The sequence below is a fragment of the Oscarella lobularis genome, chromosome 10, assembly GCF_947507565.1.
Source record: "Oscarella lobularis chromosome 10, ooOscLobu1.1, whole genome shotgun sequence".
Lineage (NCBI taxonomy): Eukaryota > Metazoa > Porifera > Homoscleromorpha > Homosclerophorida > Oscarellidae > Oscarella > Oscarella lobularis.
In genome coordinates, this window is record NC_089184.1 from 710,730 (window position 1) to 726,581 (window position 15,852).

Sequence of the window (15,852 nt, forward strand, 5' to 3'; positions counted from 1 at the left end):
CTTGTATGAGGAGTCTGCGGTCGTTGAGCGGGGGTAGGAAAGGAAGGGGGGAGGGCGGCTCGGGGGTTGGTACTCGCTTGTCACCGTACCTAAACTCGTGACCGCGGATTCTTTTCGTCGTCGCCTCCCCGTTTGGTTTTGAATTGGGGTAAATCGAATCGGATTTTTTACCATCTTGCGCGCGACATTTGCATTGGGAAGAGACGCCATCAAGGCGTCCTGGCACTGATATCGCGTCAACAAACATCCTCGAAGAAAGAGTTAGAGTGGAACACTAGACATTTCCGGTTGATGGAGCTGTGCACTCCGGTTTGAATCAGATGACGCTTTTCCGAGTGTACTTTGAGAGCGCGTGTCAGCAGCTCTCGATAGTGAAGTGATTCACACATCCGCACAGGCTCACATGCCGGTGTAGCGCGGTTCTGCTCCTGACGCAATGTCCATGCAAATTAATCAAATCAACGATCCACGGCAGGTCCGGTTCGGTTCTTTATATCGTGATCATGTCGACATTTGCTTCCTAGATCTCGTCAGCGCACCGCGTTCTCACTTCTGCTTCATATAATGGAATAGAAGTTGCATTAGGGATAAGTACCATCACGATCCGTCCATCCCCTGCAGTTTCCTTATCCGTAGATTCCTGCATAAATTGTCTTCAATGATGATGCGACGAAGATATATTTGGCTTCAATCCCGAATCGAGCGGTCAGTAGAGCTCGAATCGTCGAAGCAGCAACTCTCCCCTATATCTCGACCTGAAAATGAAGCAGACTTGTATCGTTCTCATTCTATTCTGCATCGCGGTGCAAGCAACTTGGCTGTGAGTCATGGGTCCCTCTGTGTTTATTCTGTTCTGCGTCGCGGGCTTCGGTTGCCAGTTGGCCTCCTCGCTCATGTTTTTTCTTCTCTCGTGCAGCGATCTGGGCCAGAGATTGATAGACGAAGAGATACGACTTCGCGGACCCGATTTCGATCCCGACATCGTGCACATTCCCGAAGAGGACATCAAACCGACGTTGGACTGCTACGATGTCAACATGACGACGGGTCAGTTCCAAATATGCGAGAAGTCGGAGAAGGGCCTCCTCGTCGCCATCGCTCAAGGAATCAACGCTGCCGTGTATACGTGCAAGCGAGACTTTGAGAATCGTCAGTGGAATTGCACCGATCCCTTTGGCAACGCCTTCACGGCAGGTGCGTTTTCTCGGCATAGAATCGATTTGTTAGTAATCCTAAACCGGCGGGAACCCTCGGGGCGATTTAGAAAGCAACTCTTCTCATAAGGAACGGTTTAGCAATGATGCTCCTCCCTAATCACTTAACAAAACTCGAGCCTCGTCGTTTTTGCTTGACCCAGTGCAATCGAGGCCCCTATAGACCTCCCTGTAGCAGTTTTTCAAGCCATTGCCCTGGCTTCTTTTCTCTACGGCGTCGCTCATCCGCTTTGTGTATAGGATCTCGGCAAGCGGCCTACGTTCGCTCGTTGGTCGGCGTCGCCGTCACTTATTCTATTACCATCGCCTGCTCCTACGGATCGTTACCGCTTACATGCGGCTGCTTGTCGCGCTCGAAATTGCCCCCCTTCGGCAACAGAACGTACGAGTGGGGCGAATGCTCGCACGACGTGAGCCGCGCCGCCACGCTCGCCTCGAACTTCATCATAGCGGGAGAAGAAGGAGAGGACGAAGAAACGAGCGCCGATGATCGACTGAACTCTTTGGCGAACGTCCACAATTACGAGGCAGGAACGAAGGTAATAACGGGTAGCGGGAAACGTACGCGGCACGCGAAACGATCGTCCGGTCGCAACGTCCGTTCTCATGTTTATTCATGTTTTATTCATGCATATGTCTCGCGGTCGCTCTGCCAAAACTTCTTTCATCATTTCGCAATCGGACTCTTGTTTGTCCTTTTTCTTGTAGATCGCGACGACCGCCGTCAAAGTCGTCTGTCGTTGTCTCGGCGGCACCTTGTCGTGCGCGACGAAAGTGTGCCATCGAGAGCTGCGTCAGTTCTCGCACATCGGCTCGACGCTCGTCGACAAATACAACAAGGCGGTGCAGATAAAATTGTCGAAAAACGGCGAGCGCTTGAAGAGCGCCGATTCGACGACGGGTACGTTCGAGGACACCGACTTGGTGTACGCGAACTCGGCGTCGCTGTGCGAACCGAATTCCGCTTTCGGTTACGATGGCATACACGGCCGCGAGTGCATTTCGGACGATCCGAGCGCACCGAACTATTGTCCGTCTTTTTGCTGCGGCTATGGCTACTTCTCGTACATCGAGGAGAAAAAGAGAAGTTGCCGGTGCAAATTGAAATGCTGCTTTGAACTCATTTGCGACGTTTGCATTGTCGAAAGAACGAAGTACAGGTGCAAGTAAGCGTATCCCCCTCGCACTAGAGTCTACTGTATGTAACCCAAAGCGGAGAACATGCAATTTTTCTAAGGTTCAGATGCTACTGTAAAAATTTTTTGAAGCTTTGACTTTCAGTTTGGCATAGAATAGTCTGTCAATTAGGCCAATTATTATGATTCATCAGACTTTCCTCGCAGCGGGGGGCATACCTCTTTGTTTGACGTTTGCGGAACTCTGCGCGCGTCACAACGAAACGACCTCCAACCCCGTTTGGCAGATAATTGTGGTCGACGTTTGAGTGCCTTCATGTATAGATCATTACCGGGAGGGGGGAACTGCCACCGTCCGCCTATTTGCGGACGGTGGCCAACAGAGAGCGTCGGCCACAATGCAAGTCAACATCCTGCGCGTATTTTGCATGTACGTGTTCGTATGGACGCCGAGACCGCTATCAAGTAGCGCGTGTGCGAAAAGACTATTTTTGGTTGCCGGTAATGAACCGGCTCGACTTTGATAGTCTATGTCCGCCTTACAAGCCATTTGTCAATCCATTCTACTATGCAATCAACATTTCGATCGAGATCGTCTGGCTCGTTGCTGTGCAATTCAAAAACAATATCATCTCGATAGCTTTCGCGTGCCTCCTCGAGAATCGTCTGAAAGATTTCGCACTGAATATTATTGGTCAATTTTTGTGGACCATAGCCCCTGGCGAAGGAAAATTACTCGAGATGCCTGTAGTGTATCGAGGGCTTTACCGCTGAGATAGACGGTCATAAAGTTTGGTATTGTCCGTTCGCAGAACAAAAACAGCGTCGAACCAACGCTCGGGAAAGAAATCGCAGCTGTGGTAATCAACAATCTTTCCCCCTTCAGCAAGTTTGTCTTCGAGTTCGTCGATTATCTGGCATGTTCGGCGATGAGTCGGTCATTAATGCCAATCAATCTAGCGTTCGTGCGTACCCGATCGTCGTCGAGGATAGGGCATTCTAGATCGGCGTCGAATCCGCTATAAAGTTGGCCATCCTTTGCCACAGCGCCGACGTCGACGTGCTCGAAGCCCGTGCGAGAAGCAATCTCGCTGCACGTCGACGACTTGCCCGTTCCCGGCGTTCCGGTGACGAGAACGTTCGGCTTTCGTCGACTCGTCGCTTCCGCCGCCATTTTCGAACACTCGTCTCCGCATGCGTAAATAAATGACGACGCCGCCGACGTTTCGTCCGGAATACGTCGCCCTACTACGTCTCGCCTACGTTCTCCTCAAAGAGAGGCGATTCGGCGACGCGAGAGCGTGCTTGGAGGGCGCCCTCACCGTCGCGCCGACGTCTCTTCCCCACGAGGAAGCGAGCGTTCGCTTCGAGCTCGGAAAGCTCTTTTTCTACCACTCGAACGAAAGACGCAAAGCCAAAGAACACTTCGAACGAGCGGTGAATTCACACACGCGCCAAAAAGATCAATAGGGATAGGAAGAAAATTGTCTTCCCGCAGCATCAACTTTATTGCAGCGTGGGCGTGGTCAATTCAGAACTCATTCTCCTGTTGGGTCGAATTTGCATCGGCGAGGTGAACGTGGGCGGTGTTCTCTTTTAATTTTCTGATACTATCATGTGGTAAAGAAAGCTTTCGATGCCGCTATCGCACTTCTCCGAGGTGGTCTGGAATACTTTCGAGACGACCGTGGGAGAGCATGCCTTATGACTTTGATGGCGGTGAGTGAGAAAGAGATTTTGTTCTCTGTTGCCTAGGAAGTCTGCTTGATAAAACATCTGACTGTTTAGAAAGCCCACGTGGGGAAGGGAGACGTTGCAGACGCTTGTGGCGACTATCGCCGTGGAAGCGAAATGGCGGAAAAATTAAAAGACGGTCATTCGTTGCGGTGAGAATTGGATTGTTGTTACGGTGTTATTGTAGGCGAAGTGCTGTTTTCTTTGAAGGCTGTTGTGTCAGTTGGGTGAGGCCCAGTGTCTGGTCACACGAGAAAGACATGCGGAAGCTCTGCACATATTGACGAAATGTTCCGCTTACATTACCGCACATGAAGTGGGCGAGGAGAGGAGGCAATTGCTTATAAGCTGTCTGACGTTGAAGGCGTTGAGCTTGTTATTAACGGGAGAGGTCACAGACAATTTTTGAATAATGAATCAGCCTCCACGATGACGGCACTGCATCGGTTTCTTTCTTTATAGGCAAAGGAAGCTATGAAGTGTCTTAAACAGTTGCAGGGAATTTTTGGCAAGGATGCCGGTAGTCAAGGTGAAGGTATCTAGAGGAAAAGATATAGTGGGAGGTTGTCATGGGAGACTCGTTTAGTTTCACATATTGGGTGGTATGAATGGATGAAGGAGGACGAACTGATCATTTTAGTATATTTGGTAAAAATTAGTTGTCATGGAAACGCAAATTTTCTCTATTTTGGACATACAGGCTCACTTATTGCACTCGCTTCAGACCGGATCAACAGAAAAGGCTCTCAAGTACACAGACAAAGCCGTCAATCATTTCAAAAAATTAAAAGGTTTAGCATCATCATACATCATCACTTTAGACTACAGAAAAAATTTCAGATGAGAGTCCCCTTGCAATCACGCTGATGTCTCATGTTGTACAGCTCAAAGCCGTATGCCAACTCATCCGGGGAAAGTACTCGCTCATGGTCAATGATGTGAGCGCTTCTCGATCGAGCGCTTCTGTCACGTGCATAATTTTGCCTATAGCTTTCTCAGCTGTCCCTTATGTATCAGAAGCCGAACGTTTCGTCATCTTATCGCGCGTCCTTTCATCTTCTTCTGGTGCGCCGCTAGCAATCTGTGTGTGTAGATTTCTAATTGATTGTATAGGGACTCTATGCATTAGCTGTCGACCATCTGGAGTGGGCGAAGAGTCACTTCCGTGCCGTTCTTGAGGTTTTCTCAATAGAATAAGGATGTCGCATGTCGATGGGGAGGAAACTCTTTTTTTAGACATCTAGGGATTGTCACGCGCGACACATTGCTTTGCTCAACGTCATTGTTCAGCATTTGAAAGAGGGAAAGTTCGATGAGGTATGACGATGATGACGAGAATAGAGTCGAAGCATTTTTTTCTCACTTGAGGCGACGAGTTTGATTGCCGAAGCAGAGAAATCCCAAGTCGGCATAGCGCACAGAGTGGGCATAGACTACGTCGAGGGATTAGCCAATTATTGTCGATATGGAAGACTGGAAGACGGGTACGTACGCATTTGAACGACGCATGACGCCCACATTTGTTCCGTTTCAGTAGAAAGTTACAGAGCGCTCTCGTCAAGGCAAACGACCGAGGATTGAGACGAATTACGTCGTCATCCTTGTTGCTTCTCGGTCAGATTTTCTGGCATCAGGGCAATGCGGACGTAAAATTCCTTTAATTATGTTTTCAAGCGGATTCAGTGTACGTTGTTAGAATTCAGAGCGAATGCTCTTCCCGGCTCTTGACGAAGCTACTAAGATTCCAGATAAAGTACAAGAGCTACGATGCTGTCAAATGATAGAGTGTACACACAGAATACAATACTAATTTTTTTTCATTTTTTTGCTGGTTATCTAGTATTCTACGAACGAAACAAAAATGCCGAAATGACGCAGAGGTTTGCCCAGAGAGGAAAATCGTTGGCACAAGAATTAGCCACAGGTTTGCGACTGATTATTTGAGATACATCTCTAAGGTTTGATTCAGAGCGAAAAGCGGCGGTGCAATGCCAGGAGCATTTCTCCCTCATAAAAGTAAACAGAAGAAGAATTAATCAATAACTTGATCTTTTGTGTAGTGGGGAACGGAAGTTGGATCTACGACTGTAGCCACGGCAACGGCAGCAGCGACGATCGCAGAACCAGTACAGAAGAAGAAAAGGAAGGCACAGCTGGTGACGGCGACGGTGTCACCATCAAAGAAAGTGATGGTGGCGGCAACGGTGCCGTCGTCGAAGAAAGTGATAGCAACGGCGGCGGCGGCGGCGACGATGTCGCCGTCAAAGAAAGCGATAGCAGCGGCGGCGGCGACATTGACGCCGCCCAAAACGGACAATGATCGCAAGCCAATTCCATCAGCTACTCAATCCAGTCCGCTTGTTCATCAACTGAGCGGTTTAGACTCTGCTAGGCGAAGCAGTCTAACACGACGTCCAATTCGGGACGAGGCGTGGAATCGAATGCCAGATGCGCCTTCTTTTCAACAGCAGCAGTCCTATTTTCATCCTTCTCTAGCGTCGGGTTTACATCACCCCGCGTTTTCCGTAGGCCAGCCCGTACAAATTTCGCCCTACTCCGTTCCAGCGTTTGCCGTTCATTCACCTGGACGTGCCTCCGCGTTTCCAGTTCAACAACAAACTGTACCCATAGCAACGTCCTTGGGTTCACATTTGCCATTGCATCATCTCCCTCAACAGCCTCATGGAATTCCGCAAGTGACTGTCAGGCCTCAACATGAAGTTCCGCAAGTGGCTGTGAGAACTCGACGTTATGATCAGCAGCAGTATCAGCAGCAGCAGCATCACCATCAGCCTGCCTTTCCTTACCAACCCAATTATCAATACCCAGGCTATAGATTCTAAAGACCAAGATACTTTTATTATCTTTCAGAAAAATTAGCGTTACTACCCTGTCGACGTCAGCGGTATGAAACTCCTCAATAGACCGTCTATGTGATTGGCGGATCTTAATTAAATTATTCTTTACACGAACACGTGAGGAGGTGAGGACAGAGCGATTGGTTCATTTCAACGAGTTGGTCCGTGCTGTCGTCTGGCCTCGCGGAATCGCCGTTTCCGTAACTTTCCAGGCACCGCACGTCTTCAGTCGTCGTCGCACGATCGCGAAACGACGCTGAGACCCCGTAAGAAGGCGTTACTTGACGTCAGTCGTTCTCGCAACACGTGACCGACGCGAACGCGCCAACGCGGGCATTTTGGAGCCATCGAACGCCCGAAAATGGCTCCCGACACGAAAGTCGACCAGGAGGCATCGAAGTAAACTCGTCAAACGTCGTCCAATTCGTCGTATCGATCGTCTTTCTAGGAACGAACGATCCGGCGACGTCGACGAGGAAGAATTGCGCCGACTAGAGGACGAATTGCGCCTCGAAGAAGCGAAACTTCACCACATGCAACGACGACTGGTGAAAATGCGCCAGAAGCGAAAACGACCGCCGCCTCCGCTCGTCTATCCGAACGGTCCGCCCCCGCCGCCGTCGCCGTCTCCGTCGCTTCGCGATTCCGTCTCGAAAAAGACGAAACTAAACTGTCTCGCCGGTCGATCGACAAAATCGGTCGGCGCCCCGAAAGGGGGCCCGGTCGACTTTTCGAATCGTCTCGGGCGCGAATCGGTCACCGTATCGGACGACGACGTGCGCGAAGCGAAGCGACGCATCAAAGGCAAGCAAATCGCGTCGCGACAGCAATTCTACAAGCAACTCGAACGAAGCGTGGCGAACGTTCCGCGTCCGCGTCCGCCGCCCGATCAGTGGCCCCTCTGCCCGTGGACGGGAAATTCCCACTTCACGTCCCTACTCGGTCTCGAAATCGTCGTCGAATTCATTCAGACGGGAAAATTGCCGACTGATACAAACGTCGACGGGGGCGTGGCCGCAGCCACCGCCCCCGCTTCGGCGCCCACGACGACGAATCAATATATGAAGTGCTCGAATTGCGGCTTGGACTTCTCGCCCGTTTGGCGTCTCGTTCGCGACGCGCAGAAACAGTGCATTGTGTGCGAACGATGCGAGAATTCGCGCATCAAACAGGCTCTTCTCAATCAGCACAGTCGTCGACTCCAGTCCGCATTCAATCAGGCGAGTCATCAGGAAAAGGAATTCGAACTGAAGATGAAGCAGCAGATACTCGACGAGGCAATTCGAGTGAAAGGTGAAAAAGTTTGGCGCGTCGGTAGCAGTAGTTTGGGGCAACAGAGACAACAAGGCGGTATTTATTCTATGCAACAAAGTAGCTCTAGTACTAGTAATAGCGGTGGTGGTGTGGGCCAACCGAAGCTTGTCAGAGGAGGAGAAAATATTGGGGTCGAAAAAGCTCTCGCGTGACGTGACGTTTGAATATTGGGTCAGTACTGTAGTAGATTTACTAATTTATGATGATGAACAGATATATTGTGTTCTACCTTATCTATCTATCTATCCGGGCGTTATGCATTGCGTATCCCGTATAGGTTTCTAAGATGTTTGGCCGTTTCCAAGCCGAGGAAACGACGACGGGCGGCAAAAAGGAGACGATATTGCCTCCCAAGTCGTCGGAAGAATGGCTGGAAAGGACGAATCAGCCAAATTGGCCCGATCGCGTCGACGGAGAAGATCCCCCGTCCTTATCGTGGGACTTTTCGTCGATAAACGAACTCAGAGAAGACCTTAGACGCCACGCACGTATCCTCTTGACGCTACAGAACACGTCGAAAGTATAAAAACGAATCCTTAGCTCCCTGAATTAGCCCTAGACATAACGATTATGGAAGAAGTCGAATCGCAGCTGCTCGAAATAGAAAAACACCTTATGGAAATAACAGACCATATTGTCGAAACAAGAGAGCGGCCTTCCATGGCCATAAGCACAGTGACGGGGGGCCTTAGAAACGCGCCGCATCCAAGTGAGCAAAAGAAAAAGAAAAGACAATTCCCAGAGGGTCGAAATATTTGCCCACTCAGTTTTCCTCACGGAATTGTATGATCACGCTGTGGTCGCCTCTCGTCAACCAACACTTCAGAAACAGGTTTCTTTTCTACAGTGCTTGTGGAGCTAAGACCCCCAATTCGTCGTATATAGGCCCGAGAAACGTCTGGACGTTCTGTGGAGGTGGCGAATGCGCGTTCGGTTGCGATCTCGTCGATTCGTTGACTCTCTCTCTCAGACCTTCGTTTATCCCGGGTTCAAAGAGGACGAATTGACTCCACTTCCAGCTCAACTCGAATCGCCTCAGGTCTTGGTTCACGTATCGAATTCTCAATCTTTCAAGGTGTTTGCACAAATCTCTTTGAGAGGCATCTTGATTAATCTTGTTTGCGCATATTTAGTCTGGGTTTAGGAAGCTGTGGCAGCGCTTGTTTGTCTCCGAGGCGTCTCTGGCCCTCCTCCAGGTTAAAAGTGACATAAATCATCTCTAAATTGACACAAATATGATTGCGTCATCTCATTATGTTTTGTTTTCACAGGATGCATTCTGGTGGTCTTATCTGGATCGATTCCAGGTAAAAAATAGATCCATGCATTAGAATAACATCCTCGGGGGGATGGGGGTCGCGTCGGCCCACTTTGATTAGGACCTGTCTCCCCTTCCGAAAATTCCGGACCCCTGGGGAGCAGTGACGATCAAAGCAGCTTAGCGTAACTGATTTTGTCTGGGTGTGATCGGGCTTCTTTCTAGCCACAATCTTGCGGCGTGGAGAAAGCCAAATTGTTCGGGCGCATTGCAGACTCGTTTGTGGCGCTCTTTTCCGCCGTGAAACCCGACTTCAAAGATAAATTCTTCAAGGTCCATTAGCAGGGTGTCCAGGTGCACTCCAAGGGGCAACTTAGTATTCGTTTATCTAGCACTACGCCGACTGCATGGCACAGGCTATTTTTTCAACGTTCTGCCAGGCATTTCCTGGCTCCAGAGCGTCCTTTCACACGGACGACTTCAAAGACTATCTCGCCAATTTGCTCTCCGAGTGGATGACGGGTAAACGAAGAATGACGCGGCGGCGTTTTGGGATAGCGTAGGGTTTTCTGGGGGTAGGAATTCGACTTCCTCCGCGCTCTTGGCTCCATTGGAACGTGAATCAACTCGACCCGGGTTATTTGCCTGAAATAGGAGGAGAAAGCCAGTTTCCCGCTCCCCGTACGTCGTCTCAGAACGATTCCTTACGGAAACTGACCCAGAAAGGTATCCTCGGTGTTGTTCTCTGTGTAAATGCGACTGTAGGGGGCTCATTTTAGGCAGTAGGCTCTCCTTTGATTTGGGAGGGCCGAGTTTTGATCACGTCCCCGGGTTGCATCGACAGTCGACTCGACGTTCGTTAGCACAGTCTTCTCCACTAGCTGAATTGGCTTTTCAGGAGGAGGTGATCTTTTTTTCGAATGGATTTAGTTGCATAGACTTGTAGTATGACTCTAGTCTCATCCAATTGGGCATGGGGCTTTGTGCGAGCGCGTTCTTTTTGACACGAAGGGGCGCAGTCCTCTCGTCACGCAGTATTTGCAGTCGAAGCAGCTGCTCGCAGAAGGCGCTTTGCCTCGCGATTCAATGACGAGAACGCAGATTGCTAAGCTACCGTACGTTCTAGTTTCTCAAGAAAGTAGTCATTGTTGCTTTGCATTAGATCGCCTGGTCCTACCTATAAGGACTTTATCCGGCACGCCAAGAAAGTATCAAACAAACTTAACAATGAATTTAACAGGTTCACTAAATAAGATCATGTATAAGCTGATCATTTTCGCTACTAGAGAGCACGCAGCCTTTATGGCTGAGGAGAAAAGAATTAGGCGCGAGAAAAGGAGACTAGATTCGGAATTCAAAAAGTAGTGGATAGAAAAATTGTAACAGTGGCTGTATAAATGCTTCATAGGGTGACCGAAGAAATCATGTCACGCCAGCACGAAGTCAAAATGTTAAGTGAAAGGCTAATGGGAGTCATAGTAAGTGAATACGAGTAAGCAAGTGCTTGGACGCGACAATTTCCGCGTGGTAGTCATCTGGGGGCAAGTTTGCTGTCGGTTCCGTCCTCGCTGATCTTGCTGATCCGCTGGGATTGAGCGAGACGTCGTTGGTGTCAGCAGCGAAAGGGGGAAATAGCGAAAGGGATAGCGCGGCGTCGGTGATGGGCACGAACGAGTCTCCAACGTCGAGAACGGTTTCTCGGTCTGCTTCTCGACTTAGCATGATGAGCGACTTTAAATAAATATATATATGTATATATACATGCAAAAATACGTATCTAATCCGTTTATCTATTTGCACTATATCCAGTCAGCATTGCCGCATCCGAAAACTCGAAAGTGGAAGCTGACGACGTACTCTCCGTTCACTCTCTGTACCGAAACGGCAAAGGGGTCGGTCGGATGGAAGGTAAAGGCGACGAGTCGACGAGCCATAGCAGCCACAGCCGGATTCACCTGCGTGCCCAAGTGCTCAGTATGCAAGCGAAACTTCAGTAAGCCAGACTCCCGACTAAAGAATCTAGAGCAAAAAAGAAAGCCCGTCTTATTTCCTAACGTCAATATAATAATACAGTTGAACCTCTTTATAAAAGTGACCCTGAAACCCCAATATGTTAGCTAAGGGCTCCCCACCCAAACTTTGATATCATCTAATGAGGTTCTACTGTCTTAAGAGATTGTAGGTTCCCCCCTTACTTAATAGGAAAATCGCCGCAAGCTTTAGGCCGTTCCAGTACAGACACGCACTTCTCGTCATAGCTAAATAGAGAGAGATCGAGATAGGGGCTTGTACTGTACGACTGGGCGCTGATGGGCAATTGAGCGAGCAGGCGCTTGACGGCCTCGCTGGGCCCGCCGTATTTCGCCTTCGTAATCGTCTTTTTGAATCGCAGCTGACTGTGATGCGCGTGAACGTTGCTCGACGACGAGCACGTGAACTGGGGCCGATTGGAGGGCACGGCATTGCGAAAGTGATCCGCAAATCGAACGAAAAGATCGTAGAGCTGTTCGGACGTATTGTCGTACATGGCAACGACGCGCGTCGTTTCCATGTCGTAGACGACGAAGAGCGACGCTTGGGCATTGGGATCCGGATGTTTCAACAGAACGACGTCCTCGGTCGCGTAGCGAAGCAGGAGAAGACGCGAATCGAGCAGCTGCATCTTCCATATGCGCAACTGTTCGAAATAGTCGAATTGCTTGAAGAAGAGTCGAGCACGTGACGACGACGAACTCGCTTCCGTTTTCCACACGTGCGTCAATAGTCGATGTTTCAACGCATTTGTCATCGCATCCTTATGCGGCGCACAACGATCGACGGATGACGTCATCCACGTGATCTCGTCGTCTTCGTAACAAAAGCGTCCAATTCGTCGCACGGCGACGAACGTGCCGCCGACGAGCGAAAACACGTGAATCGTCTGATGTTGAACGGAGAGAACGGCGAGCGTGTCGTCGTACAAATAGAGACCCTGATTGTGCGGCAAGAAAATCTTGTCGCACTTGAACGCTTTGGAATCGGTGAGAAGTCCCGTGTGCAAATCGACTATGTGAAGCGTGTAGTCCTCGAGCGGCGATCGAGCGGTCGGCGGCAACGATTCGTTGTTCTGATTCACTTCGTGAACGAACGGATAGGGATTGTCCGGAACGAGCGCCGCCGACGCGACGACGACGTAGCGACCGTTTTCCGCGAAGAGACTGCACTCGCGATTCAAATGTTCGCGTTCGGGCGCGACGTGCGTCACGCACTTGAGTCGGAACGCCGTTTTGAAGATGTTCTGTTTGAGTTCGATTGGATCGCGAGTCGCGCGAACGAGTCCCGCGATTAGACAGGGGCCTTGGTATTCGAAAATTTCGAGCGAACTTTGGTCGAGCGAGAAGCCGATGAAGTGTCGGCCGTCCGGGCTGAATTTGCGTAGGAATGTCGCCGGTTTTTCGATGTTGACGACGGTGAAATTGGGAAAGATGCATTCGTTGAATTGGCGGGCTGCGTGCCAGTGAGTGCCCGGATAACAGGCGACGAGTTGACGTCGGCGAAGGCGAGTCAACAGGTTTTGATTTGGTATTCGTCGACGCGGGATTCCCGAACAGGAGCGAGGCGACTCCATCTAGAGAAGAGTGCGCTCCTGTTTCGTCCTGTTTTGTTTAGCTAGATTTCACGTGATCAACGAGTCCCTTGCCGTAACGCGCGCTGGCTGGCCCAACTTTTCGTCTCTTTTTGAGAACTTGGCCTCCCCTCGGCAGAACATGAGCGCTCCTCAGCCAACCATAAGCAATACGGAAATCAGAGTTAGCGCTCGATCGAACGCAAACGGAGCGAGAAAGAGCGCGTTTTTCCGTTTTCAGGCGATGCTCGACACTCTTCGCGTCGCCGAACTCCAGGAACTTCTCGCACAGGCGCGTCTGACGCGCAGCGGCCGAAAGCAACAGCTCATCGATCGTCTTTCAAACCACTTGATAATGAGCTCCGCTCCCGAACTCGTCGAAGCGATCAAGTTCAAGTTCGAAGCCCGCGTGGGAAATCGCAGCGCGCCCCGTCGTTTTCGAGGCGACCACGCGCCGCCGCCGCCGCCGCCGCCGCCGTCGTCACCGACCAAAAAGGCGAAAGGGAGCGAGACGTCTTGCGTTCCGATCGACGTCCGATTTCGTTCGCTGGCCTTCTTTCACCAGTGTGACGTCATTATTCGCCCGTCACTTTTACGTACGACGAAACGAGAGATGACGAGGTGATAAAATCACCCACGTGACTATTTTTCTCAGGGGGCTCACGTCTGCATCATGGAACGTCGCGATACTCGATGCGATGTGAATTTTCTTTGACGAGAAATCAGGTTGAACAAATAGTGGCTGGAAAGTGAGTGGAGAGAGAGTGGCTGGGGTGGAATACACATACTTGACATTTTCAGAGGTGTTGACGTTATCTCAGCGTCCGCAGCATACAGTGTGACGACATATAAAACAAAATTAATATTAAGGTCAATAGAATAGTGACGTACCTTAAAGTTTCTTGAATTTGATTTTTTAAGGTTTTGCCTATTTGAATCAAGCTGCGAGCAAAGCGATAAAATTCCAAGCGTTGACTCAATTCTAATGAATGACAGGCAACTTCCCGTTCCATACAACTTGTCCTATAAAGTGAGAAGAAGCCGCGTGCGCTTTTAAATTTTAATTCTATCGTTTCTACTCCAGCAGGATTCTAAAAAGCTTTTAGCCAATCCGTACTATCCGTTTGACTTAACGTCCAATTGTGAACTAAGAGAAGGAAGGAAGAACGTTTTGATTATTTATTGGAACGATGACTATAAAGTGAGACGACGCATCTTCAAAAAAAGGCGCCTCTTCAGTTGGGTCTTTTTCTATAGGGAAAGCCATATGCCTTTCAAGTCAGCCTTGTCAAAGCGGTCGCTGGCTCTGACTTGATAGCGCAGTTGCGTTCAAAAGTTCGGAATTCGGATTACACAAGAGCAATGAGTAAGCAAAAAAGAAGACGGAGAAAAAGTGAACTTATGGTGGTGTAGTCAAGGATAAATTGAAGAATTCCTCCGAGAGCGAAGTGGCTCTGATGAGTCTGAGGGTGTCCCTACTATGTCCGGTACGTGCATCTTGATTAATTTATTGTTAGATTGACGGGGGGGATTTTTTCTGATAACCGTAGTTGGGAAAAATGAAAATGAAATTGCCGTGCAGGTCAGTAATAAAAAAAGAGAGTTTGTCATCACAAGCCAGGCGCGTGTTTTTTATTTAGGGGACCTGACTGTAAGCACTTGCAGTGCTTTGACGGGGAGCTCTATGTACAGATGAACGAAAAGTAAGCTTTACGTAATACCTAGGAATCGTCCTGACTGACTTTTTTGTCGACAGAAAGTCGTCTTGGCTTTGCCCTGTCTGTGATCATTGTCTGCCTTTTGATAACTTGACTGTTGACGGGTATATTGATTATGATTTATTTATTCTGTGAGCGATTCCTTGACTTAGATACTTTCTTGAAATTCTGGCGTCGAATCCAAGCGGGCTGGATATCGAGTTTAGTCAAGATGGTTCGTGGAGTGTTTTCAAGGAGAAGCGGACAGGTAAAACACGCGAATTGGGGGTGGTCTCTTGCGTCACTATCCTCAATTCTAGAGATCACGCTATCATCACCCCACGCGGAAAGTAAGCAGATCAACATAAAATTTCCTTCTTTTCACGCTGAAATCAAGGTAATATTGGAAAGAGAGGCAGCGTCCCTTCTACTCCACCCGCCTCCAAAGCACGGGTCCCTGTTATTGATTTGACCCTGGACAGCGACGAAGAAGACCAACAGCCACCTGCGCCTAGCGCTCAAAACAGTCAACCTTCATGTGCACTGTCATCGCTTTCTCATCCTCCTCCTCCATTACGTGGCCCTGCCTCTACTGTGCCTTCGCAGCCGCCGCCTCTACAGTTTCTGGCTCCTCCTCCACCTACGTTTCCTCCGTTTCCTGGTGCGTGTGCCTTCGGTCAAGGTAGGAGAGTTAGAGTTCTGAACACATGGCGTCAAATATACGGTTGTTGTCGTGCAGATAATCAGACTCCTCCCAGACGTGAAGGCAGCCCAGAGGTAATAAATTTCACTTTGCTATTGGTCTTTTGTATTAGTGATTCTTTCAGATCTTTGATCTTCTTTTGGGGGGATTAAATTGACTGACTTGCTTCATAAAGAGGAAGTCTAATTACATATAATTGAAATTGAAGAACTCCTTATAGAGAATTTAGTCAGTGCAAGAATTCTATTGTTTTTTGGTCTTGCAGCGTCTGCAAAGAAAATTGTCTGTTGACAAATCTTTCCTTTTTTTCCCGTACCCCCGTGCCCCCGTATGG

General features: G+C 49.4%; 7 protein-coding genes across 13 annotated transcripts; 5 read left to right on the plus strand and 2 right to left on the minus strand.

Annotated features, from left to right (window-relative positions):
* Positions 1-79: 79 nt before the first annotated feature.
* Positions 80-2,568, plus strand: LOC136191866 (protein Wnt-7a-like). Of its 2 annotated transcripts, XM_065980280.1 has the most exons (6): positions 80-309; positions 363-475; positions 525-820; positions 917-1,194; positions 1,455-1,753; positions 1,923-2,568. In XM_065980280.1, the coding sequence occupies exons 3-6, from the start codon at positions 762-764 to the stop codon at positions 2,382-2,384; spliced, it is 1,098 nt and encodes a 365-aa protein (XP_065836352.1). In that variant the 5' UTR covers positions 80-309; positions 363-475; positions 525-761; the 3' UTR covers positions 2,385-2,568. The 2 variants fall into 2 exon arrangements, with proteins under 2 accessions (XP_065836352.1, XP_065836351.1); XM_065980279.1 differs by having other exon boundaries at positions 80-475.
* Positions 2,335-3,637, minus strand: LOC136191874 (adenylate kinase isoenzyme 6-like). Its single transcript, XM_065980288.1, has 3 exons — positions 3,324-3,637; positions 3,119-3,264; positions 2,335-3,068 (listed from the first exon to the last, which is right to left on the minus strand). Exons 1-3 carry the CDS (start codon positions 3,522-3,524, stop codon positions 2,879-2,881), a joined length of 537 nt encoding a protein of 178 aa, XP_065836360.1. The 5' UTR covers positions 3,525-3,637; the 3' UTR covers positions 2,335-2,878.
* Positions 2,651-7,056, plus strand: LOC136191854 (MAU2 chromatid cohesion factor homolog). Of its 3 annotated transcripts, none has more exons than XM_065980262.1 (18): positions 2,651-3,787; positions 3,849-3,923; positions 3,977-4,069; positions 4,139-4,236; positions 4,295-4,475; positions 4,547-4,619; positions 4,671-4,732; positions 4,785-4,875; positions 4,925-5,022; positions 5,075-5,149; positions 5,198-5,263; positions 5,321-5,401; positions 5,453-5,568; positions 5,619-5,730; positions 5,781-5,871; positions 5,925-6,008; positions 6,054-6,100; positions 6,145-7,056. In XM_065980262.1, the coding sequence occupies exons 1-18, from the start codon at positions 3,557-3,559 to the stop codon at positions 6,925-6,927; spliced, it is 2,457 nt and encodes an 818-aa protein (XP_065836334.1). In that variant the 5' UTR covers positions 2,651-3,556; the 3' UTR covers positions 6,928-7,056. The 3 variants fall into 3 exon arrangements, with proteins under 3 accessions (XP_065836334.1, XP_065836335.1, XP_065836336.1); XM_065980263.1 differs by having other exon boundaries at positions 5,622-5,730; XM_065980264.1 differs by having other exon boundaries at positions 4,547-4,613.
* A 37-nt stretch (positions 7,057-7,093) lies between these two features.
* LOC136191868 (transcriptional repressor p66-alpha-like) lies at positions 7,094-8,493 on the plus strand. The gene is made up of 2 exons (XM_065980281.1): positions 7,094-7,341; positions 7,391-8,493. Exons 1-2 carry the CDS (start codon positions 7,304-7,306, stop codon positions 8,406-8,408), a joined length of 1,056 nt encoding a protein of 351 aa, XP_065836353.1. The 5' UTR covers positions 7,094-7,303; the 3' UTR covers positions 8,409-8,493.
* Positions 8,494-8,530: 37 nt separating this feature from the next.
* Positions 8,531-12,955, plus strand: LOC136192431 (protein FAM227B-like). 3 transcript variants are annotated; one of them, XM_065981033.1, is made up of 17 exons: positions 8,531-8,744; positions 8,810-8,965; positions 9,024-9,088; positions 9,142-9,171; positions 9,227-9,356; positions 9,401-9,459; positions 9,528-9,563; positions 9,740-9,847; positions 9,907-10,036; positions 10,094-10,240; positions 10,294-10,418; positions 10,472-10,629; positions 10,677-10,754; positions 10,801-10,875; positions 10,923-10,992; positions 11,046-11,507; positions 11,907-12,955. In XM_065981033.1, the coding sequence occupies exons 1-16, from the start codon at positions 8,543-8,545 to the stop codon at positions 11,253-11,255; spliced, it is 1,779 nt and encodes a 592-aa protein (XP_065837105.1). In that variant the 5' UTR covers positions 8,531-8,542; the 3' UTR covers positions 11,256-11,507; positions 11,907-12,955. The 3 variants fall into 3 exon arrangements, with proteins under 3 accessions (XP_065837105.1, XP_065837107.1, XP_065837106.1); XM_065981035.1 differs by having other exon boundaries at positions 9,227-9,331; positions 9,390-9,452; XM_065981034.1 differs by lacking the exon at positions 11,907-12,955 and having other exon boundaries at positions 11,046-11,515.
* Positions 11,233-13,709, minus strand: LOC136192432 (DET1 homolog). The gene is made up of 2 exons (XM_065981036.1): positions 11,710-13,709; positions 11,233-11,533 (listed from the first exon to the last, which is right to left on the minus strand). Exons 1-2 carry the CDS (start codon positions 13,119-13,121, stop codon positions 11,314-11,316), a joined length of 1,632 nt encoding a protein of 543 aa, XP_065837108.1. The 5' UTR covers positions 13,122-13,709; the 3' UTR covers positions 11,233-11,313.
* On the plus strand, positions 13,110-15,807 carry LOC136192433 (E3 SUMO-protein ligase PIAS1-like). Of its 2 annotated transcripts, none has more exons than XM_065981038.1 (16): positions 13,110-13,302; positions 13,360-13,714; positions 13,774-13,867; positions 13,920-13,988; positions 14,040-14,148; positions 14,206-14,319; positions 14,376-14,484; positions 14,532-14,605; positions 14,669-14,700; positions 14,759-14,821; positions 14,875-14,940; positions 14,989-15,083; positions 15,136-15,165; positions 15,213-15,497; positions 15,555-15,592; positions 15,643-15,807. In XM_065981038.1, the coding sequence occupies exons 1-16, from the start codon at positions 13,261-13,263 to the stop codon at positions 15,673-15,675; spliced, it is 1,608 nt and encodes a 535-aa protein (XP_065837110.1). In that variant the 5' UTR covers positions 13,110-13,260; the 3' UTR covers positions 15,676-15,807. The 2 variants fall into 2 exon arrangements, with proteins under 2 accessions (XP_065837110.1, XP_065837109.1); XM_065981037.1 differs by having other exon boundaries at positions 13,111-13,302; positions 14,203-14,319.
* Positions 15,808-15,852: the final 45 nt, after the last annotated feature.